Source organism: Acartia tonsa, chromosome 5 (genome assembly GCF_053477335.1).
Source record: "Acartia tonsa isolate MP-2025a chromosome 5, ASM5347733v1, whole genome shotgun sequence".
NCBI lineage: Eukaryota > Metazoa > Arthropoda > Copepoda > Calanoida > Acartiidae > Acartia > Acartia tonsa.
The window spans coordinates 26,478,840-26,503,438 of record NC_137264.1 but is presented as its reverse complement, the minus strand read 5'-3'; the positions used below and the strand labels follow the sequence as shown (position 1 = coordinate 26,503,438).

General features: G+C 31.3%; 1 protein-coding gene across 1 annotated transcript in view; it reads right to left on the bottom strand.

The window, feature by feature from the left end:
- LOC145320078 (uncharacterized) overlaps positions 1-24,599 on the bottom strand; it is a 116,104-nt gene that overhangs the window by 40,953 nt on the left and 50,552 nt on the right. The window contains exons 11-15 of the mRNA XM_080162519.1: positions 23,605-23,718; positions 19,027-19,071; positions 17,880-17,949; positions 10,986-11,027; positions 10,768-10,866 (exon numbers count right to left, since the gene is read on the bottom strand). Coding sequence (XP_080018645.1) covers positions 10,768-10,866; positions 10,986-11,027; positions 17,880-17,949; positions 19,027-19,071; positions 23,605-23,718 — 370 coding nt within the window. The remainder of the gene's footprint in view (positions 1-10,767; positions 10,867-10,985; positions 11,028-17,879; positions 17,950-19,026; positions 19,072-23,604; positions 23,719-24,599) is intronic.

The following is a 24,599-nucleotide window of genomic DNA, read 5'->3' as shown; positions in this document are numbered from 1 at the left end:
ATTAAAAAAAGTTAAAAATCATCATTTTTAAAATGGACGTACGGACATTCTGGTAAAGAGTATAGAGTTGCTACGCTTTCTAAATTGTACCTTACTACTACACGAATCACCATGCAAAGTTTCAAACTGTTAGGACAATTCTAACATACCTAAATTAACGAATAAAGCTAACCATTACGGACTGACGGACGGACGGACCGACCCTAATTATAAAAAGCTTCCCTTTTAAAATTATTTCTATCTTCAGTAGACTTTTTCTTTGATGAACTTTTTAATCTTCCGTGTAAAACAATGCGCCATTAAAAAAGGGGGAGGTAGGTTGTGTTAAAATTCCGTAAAAGCATGAGTTTTTAGGCTTAAAAGCAGTAGTAGAACGATTAATATTCAATAAATATGTGTATATCTTATTCAAAAGAACTATAGACAAAAATATTAGTGAAAAATATTTAGTGAATATTATCGTTCTACTACTGTTTTTAAGCCTTAAAACTCACACCTTTACGGAATTTAAGCACTACCTACCTCCCCCTTTGCTAAGCAATATTATTAAACTTTTTAAAGCCTATTTTTGAAAGGTATATCAAAAATATATTTTATTTTTATAGTTTATTTTTCACTATGGATTAATTAAATTTTACTGAATCGTGATGTTTCTTTCCTTTGTGGGTAAAATGCTCAGCTTTTAGAGTGTTTTGCTTAATAAATATTGTATGCTAGTATACAGTAAAGTTATGTCTTTGTTTTATCTATCAAAACTAATTAAAAATTAATTCTTTACAATATATCAATGAATTAACATAAAAATGTTTCATGTCTATAATCCATTTAAAACACATAAAAGTCGGCTGTAGAGGACTAAAGAAGGTGTCTAACTTTTATTTTTATAGCTAGTTGGTGTTCTTAGTAAATAGCAGATGTAAAATTTTCCATAGAATTTGGAAATCAGTTTTATTTTCGTAGACCTCTTATTTTTTATGTAATTTAAGTTGTCTTAACCTCTTTTCATGGAAGCTTTGAGTTTGTCAAGTGTAAATTATCCTTGTATCCTATTCCTTATTCCAGCCCAAAATAATGTCGTCTTTGATGAGTGTACACCGGAGAGTGCATCGGAGAAGTTTTGGTGCGGTTTGTTGTGACGCTTCACTTCTATATGTATATTGAAAGAATGAGCACATTTTAGAGACAAAGTAGGGCCTCTCGTTGGTAACAGAGCACGGATTGAAGCCATCAGTGTATTGGGGGCTTTACCAAAAAAACACCTTAGGTGCGGATGGATCCCTTTTGTGTGAAATTGTGTGGTATATAAGAAAAAATGATAGGTTTCTTGAGGCATTTAGCCAGTTAAACGAAGGACTTAATTATGGTTCCATAAAATTATGTTTCTATCTTTATATACTTATTTTGATATATTTTTACATGATTATTAAGCCAAGTAATCCTATTTTATATAGCAAGCTTTTTTTGTCTGTAGCGAAGGATCTTGTGAACCATTGAACCAAAATGGTTCTCCTTCACAGTGAAGCTTCTTATATGTCATGGGAAGGTTTTAGGCTATTTTAATTTTAGATTTAACCCGTCAGTTGGTTTCAGGCTATTTTTTGCCCCATGTATAACCCTTTATGTAATGAATCCCCTAGATTCCAGGGGCACAGTTGCTAGTTTTCTTTAAATGCAAAAGTACCCAAAGATTCTTTAACCCTTACAGATCGGGCCCCAATTCCCACCTTAATAGATCGGGGGGGGGGGTCATATTGACCCCCCCCTCTATCTCGGCTTCTGTTAAAGATAAAAACGTAAAAATTTTTTCTGGTGGTCCATGTGTATTTTTAGAGAAAATTACTTTTTGCTAGTCATAGTGGTCAGGCCGCTCCTTAGCCGCTTTTTAGCGGCCAGCCGCTAAATTTTAAAACAGCTGTAGAGCGGCCAATTTTGCAGCTAGGATTACCAAATTTTAGGACGAACTTTTATTTTTCATAACAAAAAAATTACTTTTTCTGATCATCGCCGAAAAACGGCAAATAACGGAATATGACCCCCCCCCCAATCTGTAAGGGTTAACCTTGAGAAAAGATTTTTTAGCTAACGTATAATATTACGTGGTTATATTACTGTTTATCTGATTATTAATTGATTTTGTATTTTCAGGACAGTTTGAATAGACTAAAGTCAATAAAATCTATATTTACAGCTGCTGTTGATTGGTCCCAATACTGGGTGGCTTTCTCCAACTTAAGATCTCTGAAACTTCTTTTGATTTTAGAAGTCATACTTGACCTAAATGTCTTATGGTCAAGACATAAGTTTTGAAAAGAAAAAAAAAAGTCGGTTTTAAGGTAATAAAACGCAACAATAAAAAGAAGAAAATTGCCATTATGAACAAAAATAATAAGATCTTTAGTTTGACACCTTAGTTTTAGAATTCTGTCAGTTAATAATGAAAAAAATCAATTTTTTAAACCTAGGTTTAATCCAAACTTTAAACATAAATATATTCTAACACATGCATAAATAATATAGGTTCATATATACTTTTAGAATCAGAAAAATATTATGAATCAATTGTAAGCAAAATTGAAAAAAAGTAAAAAAATACAGTGTGTTTTTTTTATGAGAACTTTTTTGAAAGCAATTTTACCCCACTTATAGTTATCAGAATTTAATAATTAATGGCTTATTTTCTTCGTTTTTTAATGCAATTAATGAAACACCTAAAAAAAATTTTAAGGGAAATTATGAAACAACAAAGAAAATTACAGTTTTTGTTGAAAAAGTACAGTAAAGTTGAAAATTAAAAACTTAGGTGTCAACATATAAAAATGGTTTTAGTGCATTTTTCTTAAAAAAATGGATTTTCTGTAGTCGACTTTGGGGGGCCAGTACTCCCTCCCTGGTTGAGATATGACCTTCAAACTTTGATATGTTCTAGTACATGTCCCTAATAGTATCTGTATACATTTTTAGCTCTATATCTCAACTTTGAAGTGTTTAGCAGCCATTCTTGCAAAAGGTTGATTATTTGAGCATAAGAAAAATGCGCTAAAACCATTTTTAGATGTTGACACCTAAGTTTTTAATTTTCAACTTTTAAGAAGCTACCCTGTTAAGGAGAACCCGATTGGTTCAGCAGTTAGCAAGATCCTTTGGTACACACAGACACACAAACAAACATCCTGTTACTTTAGTATAAGGATTTTGTAAACTTTTTATTTCAATTGTGCTTAGAATCGATTTGTAATATTTTTCTCATTCTTAAAGTATATATAACACCTATTTCCTATGCCTGTGTAATTATTTTTTTAAGTTTAAAAGTTTCTATTCTCGTGGGTTTAAAAAAATAGATTTTTTCAATAATTGCTCAACAGAATTTAAAAAAGTAAGGTGTCAAGTTAAAGATCTTAAAGTTTTGTTAATAATGGCAATTTTCTTCTTTTTTTGTTTCGTTTTAGTACCTTAAAACAGACTTAATAAAAAACTGAAATTACTTTAAAAATAAGAGGTCTACAAAAAAAACCGAATGCATATCTAAATTCTATGGAAAATTTTACATCTACTACTTACTGAAAACACCGACTATTTATAAAAATAAAAGTTAAAACACCTTCTTTGTAAAATAATAATAAATGTTTATTCAATACAACAAATTTATCTTTATCACATTTACAAAATATGATATAATTATAAAATAAGATTATTCAAACTTATTTTTTAAAATATCTAAAAAAAGTATGTATATTTAATGTGTTTAGTTTTCATTTTTTTCATTTTAATTAAATAAAAGTTATTCTATTATATTGGAAATAAGTCACTTTGTGAAAACACTATATTGAAAATTTAAAGATTTCTAGCTTTGTCATTGGTTAATGTTGAATCCTTATAGTTTTTATGTTAATTCAAAGATATATCCTACATCTTTAACTTTTAATGAATAATTATAAATATAAAATCAAAAGAGCTATTTTTAGTAGCGAAGCTACTCTATAATTCACTTTGTCCGTCCGTCCGTCCGTCAGTCCGTCAGTCCGTCAGTCCGTAACGCTATGGGGGAAATGGGATTTACTCAGCTCCTATAAAAGATAGAATGCTGAAATTTTTTGACAACATTCCCATCATAAAGGAGCACAATTAAGTATAAAACATCGATAGCAGTAGGACCGCTTTTTAGCAGGTTTTAGGCTATTTTTGTATTTTTCACATTTTTATCCATATCTTCAGTGTTTATGGTGCGATTTTCAAATTTTTTCAGTTATAGATATCTAAATTAAATTTCCAGCCGTTTAAAGAAAACAACTATGACGGTCAGACTGCCTTTAAGCAGGTTTTAGGCTATTTTTGTATTTTTTACATTTTTCTCCATATCTTTGGTGTTTATGGTCCGATTTTCAAAATATTTTTAGTAATAGATATCAAAATTAAATTTCCTGTCCTTTAAAGAAAACAACTATGACGGTCAGACTGTTTTTCAGCAGGTTTTAGGCTATTTTTGTATTTTTCACATTTTTCTCCATATCTTTGGTGTTTATGGTACGATTTCCAAAATTTTTTCAGTTATACATATCAAAAATAAATTTCCCCTTGTTTAAAGAAAACAACCATGACGTTCAGACTTTCTTTTTGCAGGTTTTTGGCTATTTTTATATTTTTTACATTTCCCCCCATATCTTTGGTGTTTTTGGTCCAATATTAAAACTTTTTGGGATATCAGTATCAAAATAATTTTTCCCATTGTTATGAGCATCTTTTATGTAATTTATTTTGACCGTCATCATTATACAAAATATTTTCTCAAATATATCAATTAATAAATACACTTTAAATTTACTTCTACGTATTAACATCCATGATTTTTTTTGTGCTTCGCTACTTATGGATGTTGTCATCCTTGTTTTACTATCATTAATTTCTTATATATTATGAAGAAAAATGCTTTGTAAGCAAGCAGTGGCGTGCGAAGCACTTTGTCTAGGAGGGGGCATTTTGAAGATTTTGTAAAATTTTGCCCCCCCCCCCCTAAAACAAAGTGCACCGGGGGGGGCACTTTGCTTTAGGGGAGGGGGCAAAATTTTGATTATATATACTAATTTTAAATAAGGGCGTTTTAAGGGTTGGATTATTTGATTATGGGCCTTCTAGTCCTTATCCCTTCTTCCCCATCCCTATTTCCCATTTATATCCCCCATCTCTTCCCCCCCATCTCTTCTCCCCCATCCCTTCTCCCCACCCTGCAATGACTGAAGGGAAGGGAGCTAGAAAGCATCTTCGAAAAAAAAGTACAGAAGATAATTTAACCTCCCCCCCCACAAAAAAACATTTTTTATGGGTGGAAGGGGATGTTATAAAATCTCAGCAGGAAGGATGAATAACCCCATTAAAAAAATTTTTTTGGGGGGAGATAAAAACACTCATTTTGGAAATAATTTACCAAAAATTAACCTAATATGTAAAACTGATTTTAAATATTTTTTTATTGTATGACAACATTTTTAAGTAGCAAAGCACAAAAAATCATTAATAATAATACAGACAAGTAGATTTAAAGAGCATCTGTTGAAATAAATATGTATTTTAGGTAGAAAAAGTCACAAATCCTTTTTCCTGTATGTTGTGTGATGACAGTCAATATAAATTACATACTGGATGCTCGAAACAGCGAGAAATTTTATTTTTTTTTAATATTATAATCCACAAAAAAATTTATCGTACCAAAGATATAAAGAACTATGTAAAAAATACAAAAAATTCCTTGTCCTTTCATCTTCAGATATAAAAATCTCCTAGAAATATGGAAAACTTTAGGGTATAGTCTCTTTCGTAGCAACACCTCTTAAGAGGCATTTCATCGTATTTTCACAGTAGCTTTTAATAGGTTATTCTGGGTCAAGTTAGGTCAGATGATTTCCCCACAGGGTTAGGCAATTGGCCCCGTAGAAGCTATAAATAGGGGAAAAGCTACTGTGAAAATATGACAAAACGCCCTCTAAGAGGCAATGTCACGAAAGGGACTATACCTGAAATTTATAAGATACAAAAATAGCCAAAAACGTCCTGAAAAGCAGTCTGACCTCCATGAATTTTTATTAGTTAATTATACTCCATAATGATGGGAATGTTAACATTAAGTTTTAGTCTTCTATCTTTAATTGCAGTTGAGAAAATCACATTTCCCCCTTAACATTACGAACTGACAGCCTTAGTGAATTATGGCACTTTAAAACTCTGTCAATTTTTCATTAAGCTGTTTTTAAACTATTTTTGAATGGGGGGTCAAAAATATACTAGGACACCTATAGAATCAGACTGCAGAGCCCAAATTTGAATTAAGTCCCCAATAAACTTTTTTTGGGGGATTTAAAAGATAATTTTTACTGTTGCTCTGGTAATTTTTACCAGATCAAAAGGTCTTTTTTTACTTCGTGTAATATTGTAACTTAGTGAACAATTTTATATAATTCACTTTATACTGATACAATAAAAAAAACATTACTCTGTTCAATGGAAATAATTTTTTTTCTAAAACAATAAATTTCATTGAAAAATCTGACATAATACAATAAAAAATATAATGCTGAATTTAAACCAATAAGAAACCTTTTTTCATTTCAATTCTTTATAATTACCGAAAGAGTGTTTTCACAAAGTAACTTATTTCAAATGTAGTTAAATAATTTTATTTAATAAAAATGAAAAGAATGAAAACCCTACTCATAAAAGATACATACTTTTTACAAATATTTTTAAAAATATGTTTGAATAATCTTATTTCATATCATAAATGTATATGTGACAAAAATAAATTTGTTGTATTGCATAAACATTTGTTGTCATCTTAATTTATTTAACCCTTTACAGCCAATTTTTATGAAACATTTTTATGTTAATTCATTGATATATTGTAAAGAATTAATTTTTAATTAGTATTGATAGATAAAATTAAAAGACCTAACTTTACTGTATACTAGCATACAATATTTACGAAGCAAGACACTCTAAAAGCTGAGTATTTTACCTACAAAGGAAAGAAACATCACGATTCATTAAAAATTATTTAATCCATAGTAAAAAATAAACTTTAAAATCCTAATAAAAATTGATGTGGGCAATTGTTCTCATTTTTGGCTTTGCAGTATGATTCTACAGGTGTCAAAGTATATTTTTGATATACCTTTCAAAAATAGTTTAAAAACAGTTTAAGTGTTGTTTCCAAGGATGTATTAGTGCGGTGCGTGAAGCACACCTAAACATATCTACTCCCCCTTTGAACTAAAATCAATTAAAGACAACAAGAGTGGCGTATTTTATCAAGTTAGGAATATAGAGTGTAATTAGTTTTAAGGGTTTTTAATGAAAATTGCAAAAAAAAAACATGTCTTTTTGTAAGGGTATGTACACAATAAAAATGATAAACTTATCCTGAAAATAATATGACATCATATATAGTTATTCATTTAGACAGACATACAGTGTTGAGAAAAAGCCTTAGATAAATATCAACGCTGTTTCTTTTTTATATAAAATAACTTTTTGATTAAATATTTGTTGTTTACACATGTTTTTATAGAAATAAAAACAAAATTTACAATGTGATAAAAAGCAGAAACCATTTGGAAGGGCGCGAAGCGCAAATTTTTTTCTTCAAATATGCAGGGAGGGAGGGGTTTTTGGGCTATTTATTACACTAGTCCCCAATATTTCATATAACATTTTCTTATTCGTTGGCTCAACAACTTTGGGGACTTTAATGGAATTTTGATTGGTTGGTTAATTAAGTCGAGTTTTCATACATTTCATCCACTAATTGTAATCTATATAAGGGGTAATTTTGTGTATCATCATTTGGAATGTACTAAATTTCTTTGGTAAAAAGTTTGTATTATACAAAATAAAATACTTCCTATTACCTGGTTGTTATGTTCAGTGAAAAAAGATTATAACCTAATTTCTACACTAATTAAAAAATTTGGTAAGGTTAAATGAATAGTAACTGTCTGTAGAAACTGGGATAGTTTTGCTTTTTGTAGGGTAGGGGGCAAAAAGGGGCTTTTTTGTTGACCAGGGGGGGGGGCAAAATGGGGCATTTTTCAACATTTAGGGGGGGGGCAGGGGTGGGGCGTTTTGGTCGCTAGGGGGGGGGGGGGGCGCGATTGCCCCAAATGCCCTCTTCGGTTCGCACGCCACTGTAAGCAAGAATTTTACCCAAAAAGAAAAGACAGCTCACGATTCAGCAAAATTTACTTAATCTATAGTAAAAAATAAACTTTAAAATCCTAATAAAAATCAATGTGGGTTATTATTCTCATTTTTAGCTCTGCAGTTCAATTCTACAGGTGTCAGAGTACATTTTTGATATACCTTTCAAAAATAGGTTAAAAACAGTTTAATAAAATCAAGGAACCACTCATTAAAGGGAGTGTGAATGTAAAAATTTCTCATCTGATTATCAAATCTTAACATTTTCTAAGCATCTTTTACTATACTGATCAACCAAAAACGTCCTATTAACAAAAATATCGAAGATTTATGCCTTGATTTTGCGGCATTTTGGGAAGGAAAAATGAAAAAAAAACAAGGAAAATCTGAACGTTTTTGTTTATTTTAGTGTTTCTAGATATGTTTAACTTTTCATGCATAGTTGAAGCAATTTCCTAACTGTTAATAATTCATTTTATGTAATAAAATTGCCAATTCATGTTTTAATAACATATATAGTAATTAGGAAATAAAGATCTATTTAAAATTCGTGTTATTGACAAAAAAGTACCTCGCCGTCTACAAATGATTGAATCTCAGAGGTGAACACAGTAATAGTGTCTGACTGATTATGACCCAGCATCTACTAAAGTGGTTTTGTTTCTTTAGAAATATTGCATTGACATGTCGTTAATTTTCAATACGTCTTTTTTGTGACGTATTTAAAGAAAATGACTTATTAATATGGCCTTAATTGTTTTTTATTTGCCATTATTTTTCTTTAAAAAAGAAATTACAAATTAATGCCTGATTAAATATAAAATTTAAGGTTATTTCAATACGTCATATTCTATTTTTTCCACATATTGATATATGTTATAGAATACATATTAATGTGACAGTAAATAAAATAAATAATGTGGAGTCAAAACGTCCTTTATTTGTAATAAGTCATCTTTATTAATTAAATAATTTAAATGACGTATTGATAAATAAGGACGCATTAAAATGATCTTATATAAATTTAAAAAGGAAATGGATCAAATAGTTACTGATATTGACACTAGATGGCAGTTGAAATCACTCATTGTTTAGCTTTGTTTTCTCAATGTTTTGACCTTATTTTTAGTTTGACAATTATTATTTTGTAATGAAATGAAGGATATTAGTACTACAGACACCACTATGAATTTATATTTTATTTCCTTTATGCATGTATATTATGAAAACTAATTTTTTTTGGTGAGACCTTCTAGAAAGAATAGAACCATATATATAAGTCATGAAACTTTTCAGTAAGCGATGAAATAATAGAAACATATTATGTGTTTGATTCAAAATTATTAGATTAATTTTAACCCTGAATTATTTCTACTATTTTGTTTGTAAGTAAATAATACATTACCAAATTTGGTAGCCATATTGTTTTTTTGACGTTTTATAAAAATTTGACGTCTTAATACAGCCTTAAATGATTTAAATTGAATTAAATTTAATCATTTTATTTACCACAAATAATAAAAAATTATAATACAATTTTGAAAGTTTGGCGGCTATCTTGTTTTTCTGGACGTTTTAAAGGAAAAAATGACGTTTTAATGCGCCGTTATTTAAGATAAAATGTCATTAATTAAATTCAAAATATTGTTATTATTTATATTTTTTTGGTGACGTTTTTTTAAAGATAACGACGTGTTTTTGGTACACAACACGTCCTTTAAAAAAATTTTAAAAATATGAAACGTCATTTGTATAGTAATAAAAATTAATGCGACATGTTTCTTAAAATAATGCGATAAAAGTATATGCTGGGGACGTAACAAAAAAAATTAGCCAATGAGAGGCCACTATAAATTTTACCATTGGTCAATAACGGCCTCTCATTGGCTAATTTTTTTTTGTTACGTCATAATCAGTCAGACACTATTACTGTGTTCCTCAGAGGTTACTTAAAACGATAATATCCTTTTTTATTGTGTCGGACAATAAATAACCCACTAAGGATATTTAGATTACACTTTTATCAGACTGTTTATAAAGAAATATTGTACATTTATTATTTCTAAATTTGTAGTTAAAATTGGGCGAGAGATGGGCCAACTGAAGTTACTTGGTTACTAATAAATAAACCTGTTCCTAGCTTTGTTATTGTTTTTGATATTAAATAAAAAATATTGCTTAATTATCAATTTCTAAGTAATCATACATTGGTTAAAGGCAAGGATTATGTTAAAAAGGGCTTTACCGTGAGGAAAAATAGATAACTATGTCAAAAAGTTTAGTTTTATATATACATTGAGAAAAAGACAATTAATTGCACATTTATATAGTCCGGAAAAATTTCTTCTAATCTTGTATTTAGTAAAAATCAGCGGAAAAAAACGTTTTTTAAGGAAAAAAGAGCTCGTTCGGCCCTATCTTTGAGATTATATGAATGACATGATGTTAAGTTTGATAATCTGATGAGAAATTTTCTCGTTCACAGTCCCTTTAAGTTCATTTTTCCAAGGGCAAATAAAGCCTTTATGCATTATTTTACCAGGAAAAAAACATTATCATCTAACGAAAGAAAATATTACTTACGTCGAAGTATCTAATATTCCTTTGCTTGACTGTCGAAACTTTTGAAATCTTTGCTTTAATCTTTCTTTGAAAGATTGGTTGGCCGCAACTCTTTCCTCACTTGAATTTAAAATATATATTTTTTCATTTTATAACAATTTTGCCAATCTTTAGATTGAAGTAAAAACTGAAACATCATCAAGGTATAAAAAGAACTAAGATTTGAAAGAATATTTTGCCTGTTTTCTTCATTTAAATCAGCTGACTTTGACTCTCTATTCCTTAAAAAAAGATTTTTCTACATAATTTTTTTTTAAAATGTCTTTACAATGTTCTTGTTTGTCAGAAATATGACATTTTCAAATTTCTAATAATTCTTCAGCTATGTGTAACATTCCCTAAAAAGCAGGGACCCTGTTCCGATTTTCTTTTTTCTTTTGTTTCTGAAGGGTTTAAATATTTGTCTAGAATAAACAAATTTGAAAGTTACAATAGCAGGGAGGAGTTGGAAAAAAAGAAAGAGAAGTGAACATAGAAGAGGAAAAGAAAAGAATGGGAGGTGAAATGAAAGTGAAAGAAATGGGACGGGAAAATAATGGAGAAGGGTAAGTAATAAATAATTAAGGATTGGAAAAAGAAAAAGGGAAGGAATGGAAGGAGAAATTGTACCTACCTGTCATAGGAATCATCATGCAAAACTTGAAATCGAAAGAATAATTCTAACATGTATTGTTGAATATTTATATCATAAAAAAAATTTTCTCAAAAAAGTTGGCTAATTTAGAGGATGGATATCTTTTTTTCAACAAAGTCCTAATGAAGGAGAAAGAAAGAAAATGACATATGAACAAAGCTACTAACAGAAGGATGGACAGACGCAAACACTAAAAGTTTAAATTGCTACCAAAATTAAGCATTTTATGGTTACAGATATATTTTGTCATACAGAGGGTTTAGCTTTCTAGAATATACTCTGCACGTTAAAGGGCGAATATAGGTTCGATATGATATGAGCTTATATCAAAGGTGCCATTACATACTTTTAGAATATCTATGCCAAATTTAAAAATTCAAAAAATCCTTAAGTAGATTTTGCAATTTTCTGTTTCAATTGAACATATAATAAATGAGATTGCCGACAAAATCGTTTATTTTAGCGCTTTACAAGACTTTTTTTTGACTATTTTGCTTAAGTTTGATTGACTATTACATTGGCACGCACCTTAAAAGATAATTTAAATGTTTATTATTTTTGTCTCAACCATGACACTTTGGTTGAGCTTGACTTCCGAATTAGCGGGAAGTTCACGAGATCAGTTGGCGAACATACAAACCCCCAATACCAGGAACCATCAAGTTTCAACAGCAGGTTTGAATATAGATTTATTGATGAAATTATTTCAAAGACCTGAAGCTCTTATGGTTTCAAATCCCTGATATACTAGGGTCGTTCACACACAATGAGACCAATGATAAGCCCAATTTTGTTCTCCGAAATCTTCACACTCTCATATCTCATTCAAAAGTGAAAAACGTGGGCGCATATAAACAATCCATGCCGCGTCTATTACTGAAGGAAGGCCATAAAAAGACGACATTTGCGCTTAGTTTTAGGTTAATGATAAGGAATTAATTTTGCACTTGATAAACACAAAGCTTCCTCGAAAAGAGGTTAAGACACACCCCCCGTTTGAAAGTCAAATTAACTTCCTTAACGAGATTCAAGGTTTTTTTGCGCTGAGCACTAGCAACATTTCTCACTAAACTCAACTCACCATAATCACATGAGAATGGCCACATCCCGAAAACGTGACAATTTTGCTCCTAACTAAATGAAACCCCGTGAAATGCATACACAATATTATACTCCTCACTAGGACTCATAATACCTCACATTTTAGGATAGAAGGATGGGGATTGGTTTGTACCATACAACATTCCTTGCACATGACAATCACAAGATCACATACACAAATCCTAAAATAGATAATCCTATTAATCATGATGTTGTAATATAACAACTATACTAAATAATAATCATTTCATAATCAATAGGTAATAAATCATTATTAATAAATCAATAAGTACCTACGAAATCAGGTTGAAATGTAAACAATAATGGTAAAATAAAACGAAATAAATCTTAGACAAGAAAATTAAGATTTATAGGTACTTAAAACTAAATTTGTTAAGCATCAAAAAGAGTAGTAAGAAAAAATTTTTCAAAATCCTTGGGCAGAAAGTTTTTCAAACCTAATAAATAAGAACTGTAATATCTTAATCAACAATAAAACTTTTTAATACTTAAAGAATAGCAAAATAATAATATCTTCGTTAGAATTTTCATCGGAATTATGAAAAAAAATACCAATTTTTCTTTGTAAAAAAATATGAGACTTTAAATATGAATTTTCAATCATTCCTTGATCTGAATAAAATGTTTTACTTGATTGAAATTCATATATAATTTTAAAAAAAATCTGCTAAAAAATACTTGATTTTTTTCTTAGAATAAATATCGAATCACGCAACCTCGACACATTTATTCCTTTTTGTAAAACTTTTCAGGTAAGTCTTATAATGAATTGTACTTTTGAAAAGAATTTAAACTCAGTAAAATTAAATTTGAGCATATGAAATAGAATAAAATTTTATCGCATTTCATTTGATTCTTATTTTAGGCATAAAAATAGGCATATGAAAATGTAGCTTTTTACTAAAAAAAATGTTCTTAGTTTTCATAAAATAAGAATCAATTATTAATCATAATTTTTAATAACCGCTTTTATTTTAATATCTGCGATAAAAATGAAGGAAAGGTTAATTTAAAATATGCATAGTTTATCTTAAATTAATTCTGTGATATTCATATAAATAATAATCAATAGTTTAATAATATCATACATCGTGTTCATTATTATAAATGCTTATCTCATAGAAAATAGAGTTTATATTTAAACATGAACGAAAATATATGTACCTAGGAAAATAATTGCTATAAATACTTCTCAAGGTTTAAAATTGTCCGAAGTCGCTAGGTACATATCTACTACGAATCTCTGCTCTCGGAATGAAGAAAAAATCTTTACGCGTGGATTATTAGGAATCCTTGCCTCCGGAGTGAAAGAAAAAACTTTATTTGCTTACAAATTAAAACAAATATCTTGATTTTTTGCGATAATCTTTTTAAAATAATAATAAGAAATATTTTAAACATTATCATAATAATTTTACATGTTGTGTTCTTTACTTTAATGCATTATCTCATACGAGAATCTGAGAAATAACATTTTTTAAGCAAACGTGAACCATGAAAAAAAATACCTCGAAAAATAATTCTTAAAAATCTATTTTTCTCAATCTAAAAAAAATCTGCAAAATCATTTGGTAGTTAATACACACAGACTTTTGCTTTTCAAAATCATACTTAAGAAACGAAATCTTTTAAAATCTGCTTTAAAAGTCTAAACAATTTTGTAGAATTTTTGTGCTTAAATATGAACAATAAAATTAGTTGAATAATGAATACTTATTCTTTACAGAACCTTTTTAGGTTCCCTTCACAAGCTTAATATATAACTTGTATTATTTTTTCTTTAAAAGATCATTTTCACACATAAATAGTTTATGTTGTAAATTAGATTTGTGGGTTGGTAGACTTTCAATAACTTTCTGGCGGCAACACCCGCCATATTGCAGGCCCTTTACCCTGTGTCGGGCGGCCAGCTTGGCAGCAGCCAGGTCGATTCTTGATTCACAACAGCACCAACCTCTATATCAGAACCGGTTGCAACACAACCAATTTCAGCATCATCATTGTGAACGGCTACAGCCTCACCTGCCGTAGCAATGTTATCAACAGCTACGGCAGTATCTTTAACATCAGATTTGACTGCAACACAAACAACAGCATCAACTGCAGAAATAACAGGTTTCTCAATAACAGCATCACAAGCAGAACCAACAGGTTCATCATTAACAGCTACGGCAGACCCAACCGGTTCATTAACAACAGCTACGGCAGTACCAACCGGCTCATTATCAACAGCTACGGCAGTACCAACCGGTTCATTATCAACAGCTACGGCAGTACCAACCGGCTCATTATCAACAGCTACGGCAGTACCAACCGGTTCATTATCAACAGCTACGGCAGTACCAACCGGCTCATTATCAACAGCTACGGCAGTACCAACCGGTTCATTATCAACAGCTACGGCAGTACCAACCGGCTCATTATCAACAGCTACGGCAGTACCAACCGGTTCATTATCAACAGCTACGGCAGTACCAACCGGCTCATTATCAACAGCTACGGCAGTACCAACCGGTTCATTATCAACAGCTACGGCAGTACCAATCGGCTCATTATCAACAGCTACGGCAGTACCAACCGGCTCATTATCAACAGCTACGACAGAACCAACCGGCCACGCACTCTCATCAACAGTTACGGCAGCTTTATACGCAGATTTCTGCTGACCAGCTCCATAGTCAGCACTTGTACAGATAAAACCACTACCAAAAATGGTTCGCCACAACATAGACTGGCCCACTTTCTGGTAGGTTGATGGAAACACGTCAGGATGTGTATTTCCAATGATGATATCTAAGCCTCCACTAATATATGTAAATCTTTCTGGCGGCATCTTAAATATTTCGGCGGCGGTTTCCGGATGGACCGAGCGCATCTCGTTGCCACCTCCGAGGTTAGGCATAACAGCTGCCTCAAATTCTCTCAAGTTACCATCCCTGTCCTTCAGATAGAACACCACATTGCGGCAGGATGATTCACTACCGTCAGCAACAGAAATGTTTGTATATCTGCCGGTAGATTTCAGCTTCAACTTGCTGGACAACTTCTCAGACACAAGTGATAGATTTGCACCAGAATCAAACCTGACGGCGGCATGGCAGGCGCCGCCGCCAGGTGCTACAACTGGAACTATTTGCAGCAGAAAGGTACATGTGCTAGGCGCAGAACTTGATTTGTAGACTGTATTCACACTAGCACTAGCCTCATGCAACATACGACTATGATAACTGTCGTAATTATTGGTGCCACAGACACCAAGCTTATCCGAGTTAGATGAACGACGTTCCATCTCTCTAAGCCTTCGGTACATATCACGTACTTCTTGGCGCAACTCCATGGAAATTTTAAGCACTCCCATGTCCATCCTCACCTTCTCAACGACGTCGAGGTTCCTGGCGACAGTGCTCGACCTCACGTCGTCTGAATCATTGTCAAGCCAGTGCAGAATTTTCGTACACTGTTCCAACGACGCATAAACTTTATCTGCAACAGTTTTCTGTTCACTAGCTTCATCCAAATCACGCTTGAACTTGCGCATCTCACTAGTCTCCACGGCAGATTTTAGACTTTTTATTAGGTCAGATTGGTCCTTGACCTCACTAAAAATGTCACGAATTGATTTTAAATTCACATTTTCACATGAACTAAAACTTTGGCAGGCTTTTAGATTTTCATAAAACACTTTTATCTGTTCGTCAAACACCTCTAGCCTTTCATTGCCAATAGCGATAGCTCGCTCAATTTTCTGCTTTTTAGTGAGCACCATATTGATTCACTAGGTAATTATTTCACAGAAAAATTGTCAATGTTTTTTTTTTGCATCAATACACTATATGCTATTGATTTATTGAAGAATGCTAACGCCTATTCTTCAGATTCTTTGAAGAATGCTAATGCCTATTCTTCAGAACCATTTGAAGTTGCTTGTGCAGCTCCTTCAACCATCAGGTTATTTGAAATTTGCTAATGCCTAAACTTCAACCTTCACTTCTTTGAAATTCGCTTGTGCAGCTCCTTCAAACTCCAATCATTTGAAATTGCTTGTGCAGCTCTTTCTTTTTTGCATCAATAATCTAGATGCTATTGATCTCTTGATGAATGCTAACGCCTATTCATCAGATACTTTGAAATTGTCTCAACCATGACACTTTGGTTGAGCTTGACTTCCGAATTAGCGGGAAGTTCACGAGATCAGTTGGCGAACATACAAACCCCCAATACCAGGAACCATCAAGTTTCAACAGCAGGTTTGAATATAGATTTATTGATGAAATTATTTCAAAGACCTGAAGCTCTTATGGTTTCAAATCCCTGATATACTAGGGTCGTTCACACACAATGAGACCAATGATAAGCCCAATTTTGTTCTCCGAAATCTTCACACTCTCATATCTCATTCAAAAGTGAAAAACGTGGGCGCATATAAACAATCCATGCCGCGTCTATTACTGAAGGAAGGCCATAAAAAGACGACATTTGCGCTTAGTTTTAGGTTAATGATAAGGAATTAATTTTGCACTTGATAAACACAAAGCTTCCTCGAAAAGAGGTTAAGACAATTTTAGATTATATACTAGTTTATTTAATTTTTTAAAAAGCATAAAAATAATTTGCGTAGAAGGGCGTCAGGAGTATTGACAGGGTAAATAATACGTCTTAAAGTTTATTTTCTGTACAGAGATCTTTGATTAATTCATGATGATATAAACAACCCTTGTGTACGCATTTTCAACACACACACACAAGGCCACAAAAAAACAGGGATTTGATATCATTCTTCCTCCAAGAAAATTTTATCGATTATTTTTTTTTACTTTTTACATTATTTGATGTTTTTTTTTAACTTTTAAATAATTTACTTTATGAAGGTAGAAGGAGGGTATATTTACCCCTGATTAATTGGTTTCCACGTTATTACGACTATCATTTAACGAAAGCTTTTTAATTCAACCTTGCCACGAAGCCTTGTGTGATGCTAGGGTGTTTAAGTTCTTAGGGAACCACACTAATTACAATATATTTTCTTCGAGATTGACGGGTTTTAAGCTATAAACAGACTTATACAATTGAATATGTCAATATTTTTAAGTTATTTATAATCTATGGAATTGCACCTTTGATATAAGCTCATATCATATCGAACCTATATTCGCCCTTTAAGTTAGGAATAGTTGTTTTTCTTATTGGTGTGCGATGTGCAGCATCAATGCTGGATATAAACTTCGTTAAAAATTTTAAATTCATTTTCTCAAAAAGACCACATTAACAGCATTCGAATTATTATAATTTACTGAGCATAAAATTAATTCATATCAACCTTGGAGGAGAAGGATCGATGTCATTATTTTCCAGATCAAATCTTGGCGTCTCATCAATTTCAACCTCGCCTAAATTAGTTATGTTTTAGACTAAAATATCAAAATAAAAAATATTTTAACAAATCAGTTAAGGTGTACAGAAAATTTTGGATAAGATAAATGTGAGAGAATGAAACTTTCTCGATTTCCATTAGAGCAATAGGCATAACAAAATTATGTGGTTTTGTTTTTTCTCTTGTTGAAACACAGTCTTACTGTTCCCCACCAGTCAGTATAGAATAGTTTTAATATAGACATTATAATATTTGAATAATAAGCAAATTATAATAAAGCTTAAAAATTGCCTACTAAATAGAATTGTATCCACGTGTAAAAGAGTTTGATGTGGATAATGTTTTTTAAGAAATAAAAAATCAAGTAATGGCCACCATTCCGTAATTTATCTATTATTAATTTTATTTGTTCAAAATACTATATATTGTGTTCTAGTTTTCTCACATACACTCTTCCTGTCTCCTTCCTTTTTGTTGTTGTTGTTTCATATTCTAAATATTTTTTCTTAATAATTGTATATTTTTGCTGCAAAGGCTATCCAATATTACCTCGCGAGATATTGGTTAGTTCTTTTACACTGTACATAATTCTTATTTAAATGTATTGTCCTTTAACAGATAGATGTCAGACCAAAGTTGTCTATTGTCCTCTAGGTTGGGGGTTGGTCGTGGACCTAACTAGTCAACACAAAATTTTTAAAGAAACCACTAGAATACAGTGGTTGAATTTGCTAAAGCAGCAAGATGCGGATTCTAAATGACTGTCTATTCAATATTTTAAGAAGTTCTAGGATTACTTTAAAGAAATTATCACTTTTTCTTTAATGCGCTATTGACTAAATGTATTATTTATTGGTTACAAGATAAAAGTAAAAACAGAATTATGATATTTATATTTCTACTAACTAAAGCTTAGAGCAGTTCTAGTAGCAGTAGTGGACAGCCTATGCGCTCCCTCTAACATGTATATTGTACCCTGTGTCCCAACTGGGTTGAGGAACAGAGCTTTTTAATCTCTTCTCAAAACTAAAAATTCTCTCACAATCAATGGAAACGTAGATTTAGATTAAGAAAAAAAAATGTAAATTGTTACCTGTAAATCCTTCAATTTCTCCTTCTTCCTGAAACACCGTGGACACTAAATAAAAATACAAATACATATGATTTAATTGTTGAATTCCGTGTATTTCTCTCATCCATAGTCATATTTAAGAATTGTAAACAGAAAGAAAATGATTTCAGTGTAAAATCTGGGGAATGCCATCCTAGGCCTCATGGGAAAATTTTGTTTTTGCACTTAACTTCTAGTTGCTAGGGGGGTAATCTGTTACATTTTAAAAGAAATTTGTAGGCTATATATAATTCTTATAATCTGAACTATATTTTTAAAGATTTAAGGCTGAATTTTTTAGGTATACATATATAATTCCCACAACTGAACTGAAATTTTAAATTTTAAATTTTTCACTTTCTATCTAGGGACTAGGGGATAAATCACTCCCTTCCCTCTCAAAAAGTCTTAGCTTTAATTCTTAAGAATTAAGGAGTAATTTTTTTTAAAATTGCATAACATTTAAAAATTTTGGCACTTTCCTTCTAGGGGCTGGGGCACAAAACACTCCCCAAAATAATTCATGAACTTACTTGATATTAGTGATATTTTTCAAAATAAGTTAAATCTTAAATCTTAATTAAAGCAAATTCTTATAATGTTTTATTGGAAACCCACAGTATGAAATCTTTATCGAGTTCAGTTATGAAAATCAAATTTACATTAGTTGAAACATTCAGTTCGTTATCTTTAGAAATTAAACAAAATTTAAGATTTTAGTGTTTGTAAGGGTGTTTTACTCCCTACTCCCTAGAAAGTAAGTGCCAAACTAAATTTTAAAACACTATTGAGTTCATTTATGGGAATTATATGTACCTTTAAAAATTTGGCATTATATTTTTAAAATTAAAGCAAGTCTTAAACTGTTTTTAACCTATTTTTAAAATGTATATCAAAAATATACTATGACAACAGTGGAATCAGACTGCAGAGCTTAAAAGTCCCCAATAAACATTTTTTGGGGGATTCGAAAATTAATTATTACTGCTGCTCTGGTCAGATTGACCAGAGCATATAGTTTTTTTTACTTGGGGTAATATTGTGGCTTAGAGAACAATTTTATATAATTCACGTTATATTGATACAATAAAAAAAAACATTATTCTGTTCAATGGAAATATTTTTTTTCTAAAACAATTAATTTCAGTGAAAAATTTAACATAATACAATAAAACACATAATGTTAAAGTCAAACCAATAAGATTTCTTGTTTCATTTCAATTCTTTATAATTTCCGAAAGAGTGTTTTCACAAAGTAACTTATTTACAATGTAGTTAAATAATTTTTATTTAATTAAAATGAAAAAAATGAAAACTATACACGTAAAAGATACATACTTTTTAAAAATATTTAAAAAAAAATAAGTTTGAATAATCTTATTTTATATCATATTTGTATATGTGACAAAAATAATTTTGTTGTATTGCATAAACATTTGTTGTCATCAAATTTAACCCTTTACAGCCAATTTTAATGTGTTCATAATAGGTGATAGAGCACAAAAATGTTAATGTTAATTCATTGGTATATTGTAAAGATTAAACTTTTTAGTGAATTTTTATAGTAAGGCCTAATTTTACTCTTTACCAGAATACAATATTTATGAAGCAAAACACTCTAAAAGCTATGAATTTTACCCAAATAAAAAAAGACCTTTTGCTCTGGTCAAAATTACCACAGCAACAGTAAAAATTAATATTTAAATCCCCCCAAAAAAGTTTATTTGGGACTTAATTCAAATTTAGGCTCTGCAGTCTGATTCTACTGGTGTCATAGTATATTTTTTATATGTGTTTTAAAAATAGGTTAAAGGAAGCCTGCAAGAAATACCCCGCTTTAACTGCTAAAAGACTGCCACAAGTAGATCAAATACCCGAAATTTGAAGCCTTCAGCTTCTATAACAAAAAAGTTCTAGGCATTTTAAAATGACATTTTATGTACAATGAAAATTTTGAAAGAATTGCAATGCTCATGTTGAAAACTTTGAAATTAAACTAGGTGGCCTAGAAACAAAATTATAAGCTTATTTTTGTCATAAATTTAGGTTTCCAGTAACTAATTATATTTTTACAATAAAAATACCCATTTTTATAGTCAAAATCATTAAAAAAAATTAAGTTTTACTTGCGTTGTACCGAATGTACTGTAGCCAATCAGAAGGCTGAATCAGCTTAACAACCAATCACAGCTAAGCTTGTATTATTTTACCCCTTTGTTTCCGCTATGATTTTCGTTTAAAAATGCAATTTAAATCGAATTTTTTTCTTAGATTTTGACTATGAAATGGGGACGTTGCCGTTCCTGCAACTGGCAGAAATACAGTGGATGTATTTTTGTCAAAATTGTTTGTCTGGATGTAAATTCGACAGTAATTTGCCATATATCGAAGGTACCCTGACAAATATACATCTAACACAGGCATTTAAACATCCAAAATTGTCAATTATACATCTATTTCTTGCCAATTTCACATCTAATTTTTTTTATACGTCAAAAATACATCTTGTACATTTTTATCAATAATAAACAATAGTAAACTGTATAGTAGATATTTATACTACAAGAATATACATAATTAATATATTAGATTATGGTTAAATGTTTAAAATTTTTATTCCTTTTTCTTTGTTTACCCATTTCACGAATTATTTTTAGAATATCATTTATTAATTAGTTTGATTGTATATATTTGTATTTTTTTATTTAATTTATTTCATCTTAATATTTATGTCAGAAAATGTACAGTACACAAATTTCAGTAATTCGTTGTATTAATTGAAAATTGTCCAATTTGAAAAAAGGCAAAAAATAATCGGCGGGAAACGGCGGTTTTCGGCGGGAGCGGCGGTTCCACTGCCGTTTTTTCACAGTTCCAAAACTAAGAGCTGTAACTCTTTATTTATTTGAGTTCCTTTGACTTTTAGTTTTGGTTTCAAAAAGTGTCACTTCCGCCCCCTCCCTTTTTTCTATTTAGGAAGTGTAGCAATTCTATAGTCTTAACCGGAAATTCCATTCCTCCAAGCAACACATGCAGATATTTAACTTTTTAAAGCTAAGCTTTTCTATGATTAGGGTTGGTCTGTCCGTCCGTTCATAAAAGTTAGCTGTTTTTATTAATTTTGACATGTTCAAATTGTCCTATTGAATTCAAACTTTGCCAGATGATTTCTATAACTGATAGGTGCAATTTAGAAAAGGTGCAAATAACATTGTAGCATATCGACCCTAAAACAAACCTTGTATGTCTGACTACTAAATGTGTATTACCTTGTAAAATTATAATTAACTCACATTTATACATTTAATAATGATCAATGTCAAGGTCAACACAATCAACTGTATAAATTCAATTTTGAAGATTTTAAACATTTAACTATAATTTTAATATAATATTTATGCATGTTCTTGTATTGATAATAAATGTCTACTATACAGTTCACTATTGTTTATTATTAATTAAAATGTATAGGATGTATTTATGACATATAAAAAAGTTTAGATGTAAAATTTGCAAGAAATAGATGTAAAATTGACAATTTTGGATGTGTAAATGCCTGTGTTAGATGTATTTATGGCGGTTACTTTAAGTATGACTGTATTTTTGGCAGAGGTTTTTACATTTTGACAAAATTACATCCAGCTGTAATTCTGTCAGTTGCAGGAACGCCATGTACCCATGAAATGTGGTGTTTTTATTGTAAAAATGTAATCAGTTACAGGCAATCTAAGTTTCTGACAAAGATAAGGTTATAATTTTGTGTCTAGGCGACGTAATCTAATATTGTTTTTTTCTTTTAAGAGCATTGGAAATCTTTCAAAAATTCCATTGTACATAAAATGTTATTTTGAAATGCCTAGAACTTTTTTGTTATTGAAGCTGAAGGCTTTAAATTTGGGGTATTGGGTCTTCTTGTGGCAGTCTTTCAGCAGTTAAAGCATGTTATTTCTTGCAGGCGTCCTTTAAAAACAGTTTAAGTGCTTTTGGGGGTGATTTACCTCCTTAGCCCTTAGTAGGTAAATGCAAAAATGAATTTTTAAAACTTATTGAGTTTAGGTATAGGAATTATATATACCTTTAAAAATTCAGCCCCATATCTATAAAAATTAAGATATGACATATCATTTAGGTTTTAGGGAGATGTTTTACCTCCCCCCCCTCTCAAGTCCCTAGAAGGAAAGAAGCAAACTAAATTTTTAAACTTTATTGAGGTTAGTTATGAGAATTATACATACCCTACATTGCAGCCAGTTATCTTTAAGAAAGTAGCATATTTTAGTTTAAGGGAGAGCATTTTGACCCCGTAGCCCCTAGAAGGAAAGTGCGAAAATAAAATTTTAATACTATTTTTTAAGAGATAATACTAGACACCAACATATCTTAAAAAGGAGGCCAGTGATGCCACCTCCTAGATTTTGCCTTCATTGATTTGCTGTGAGTGTACAGACTCTCCCACCTCCCTTAGCTTTCACATTTATCATTCAAAGCTACTTGTTTTAGAATTCTAAAGCTCTAATATCATTAAGTTTTGTTTCTCTGTATGGAGGTATGCAATGTTACCTGTTGCAAGAATTTGAGCATAAGATCCATGCACAGTAGTACCAGTTACAGCTGTTTGATATAGGCTTGTCATACCATCTGATATTATAGTTCGCTCTATCTCTGTTACTAACCCTAGATTTGGGCATATAAGATATAATATTTATTTTGTGACACAAGAAAGCATACACATAAAGAATGTGCAAAAGAATGCATCCTTTTTTAAAACAAGAATCGCGCGGCTTGTGTAGAAAATAGCGCACATACCATTGAAACCATATTAAGCTGTAGCTTTAGATGTGAATATAATAGTTATGCCGTTTGTTTTTTCGTTGTTACACTGAAATGTGTGAGTAAGGTTGAAAAATGTAACTTGCAAGCAAATCAAGAGAAGTTTAAATTTATTTATTTTCCTCATTTTAACTTCATTCCTATCTGTGATGTTCAATTGTATTTTTTATCCTACAATCAATAATTAATACATTTAGTTGCCAGGCTCCAGTGCACATTGCCAGGGATTGCCCCTACAGGGAGGTGGTGGCCTATAGGGAAGAGGCGGCGCCAGCTCCAGCCCGCCGGCACATGTGATGTGAATGGTGCCACATGCACAACCACACAGCTGTGGACTGCCGGCTGAGGTGGGACCAGGTAGAGTCGCGCTGACTTAGAGTAAGCCAGACGGCCCTGGGAGGGCGGCACCAGGTCAACATGACAGGCCTCATGGAGTAGGAGGAGCACCACCAAGCAGCTACAGCTGGCAGCCAGTGGAGACACAGTCCCCAGGATCAGTGCAGGGGTCACCTAGTATGTTGTGCCTGGCCACCAGAATTTATTGATGGCTGTGCAGGAGCCGGTCTACATAGATACAGCTTCCACAGCATGACTATCTGCGTTAATTTCTACGAGTGAAAGTTGCCTAAATGTCTGCTGTCTCTACTGCCAGCATGTTCTATCTATATTCGCTGCAGAACTCTGTAATCCTAGCACGGATCACCACAAATACCTAATTTTAAGCA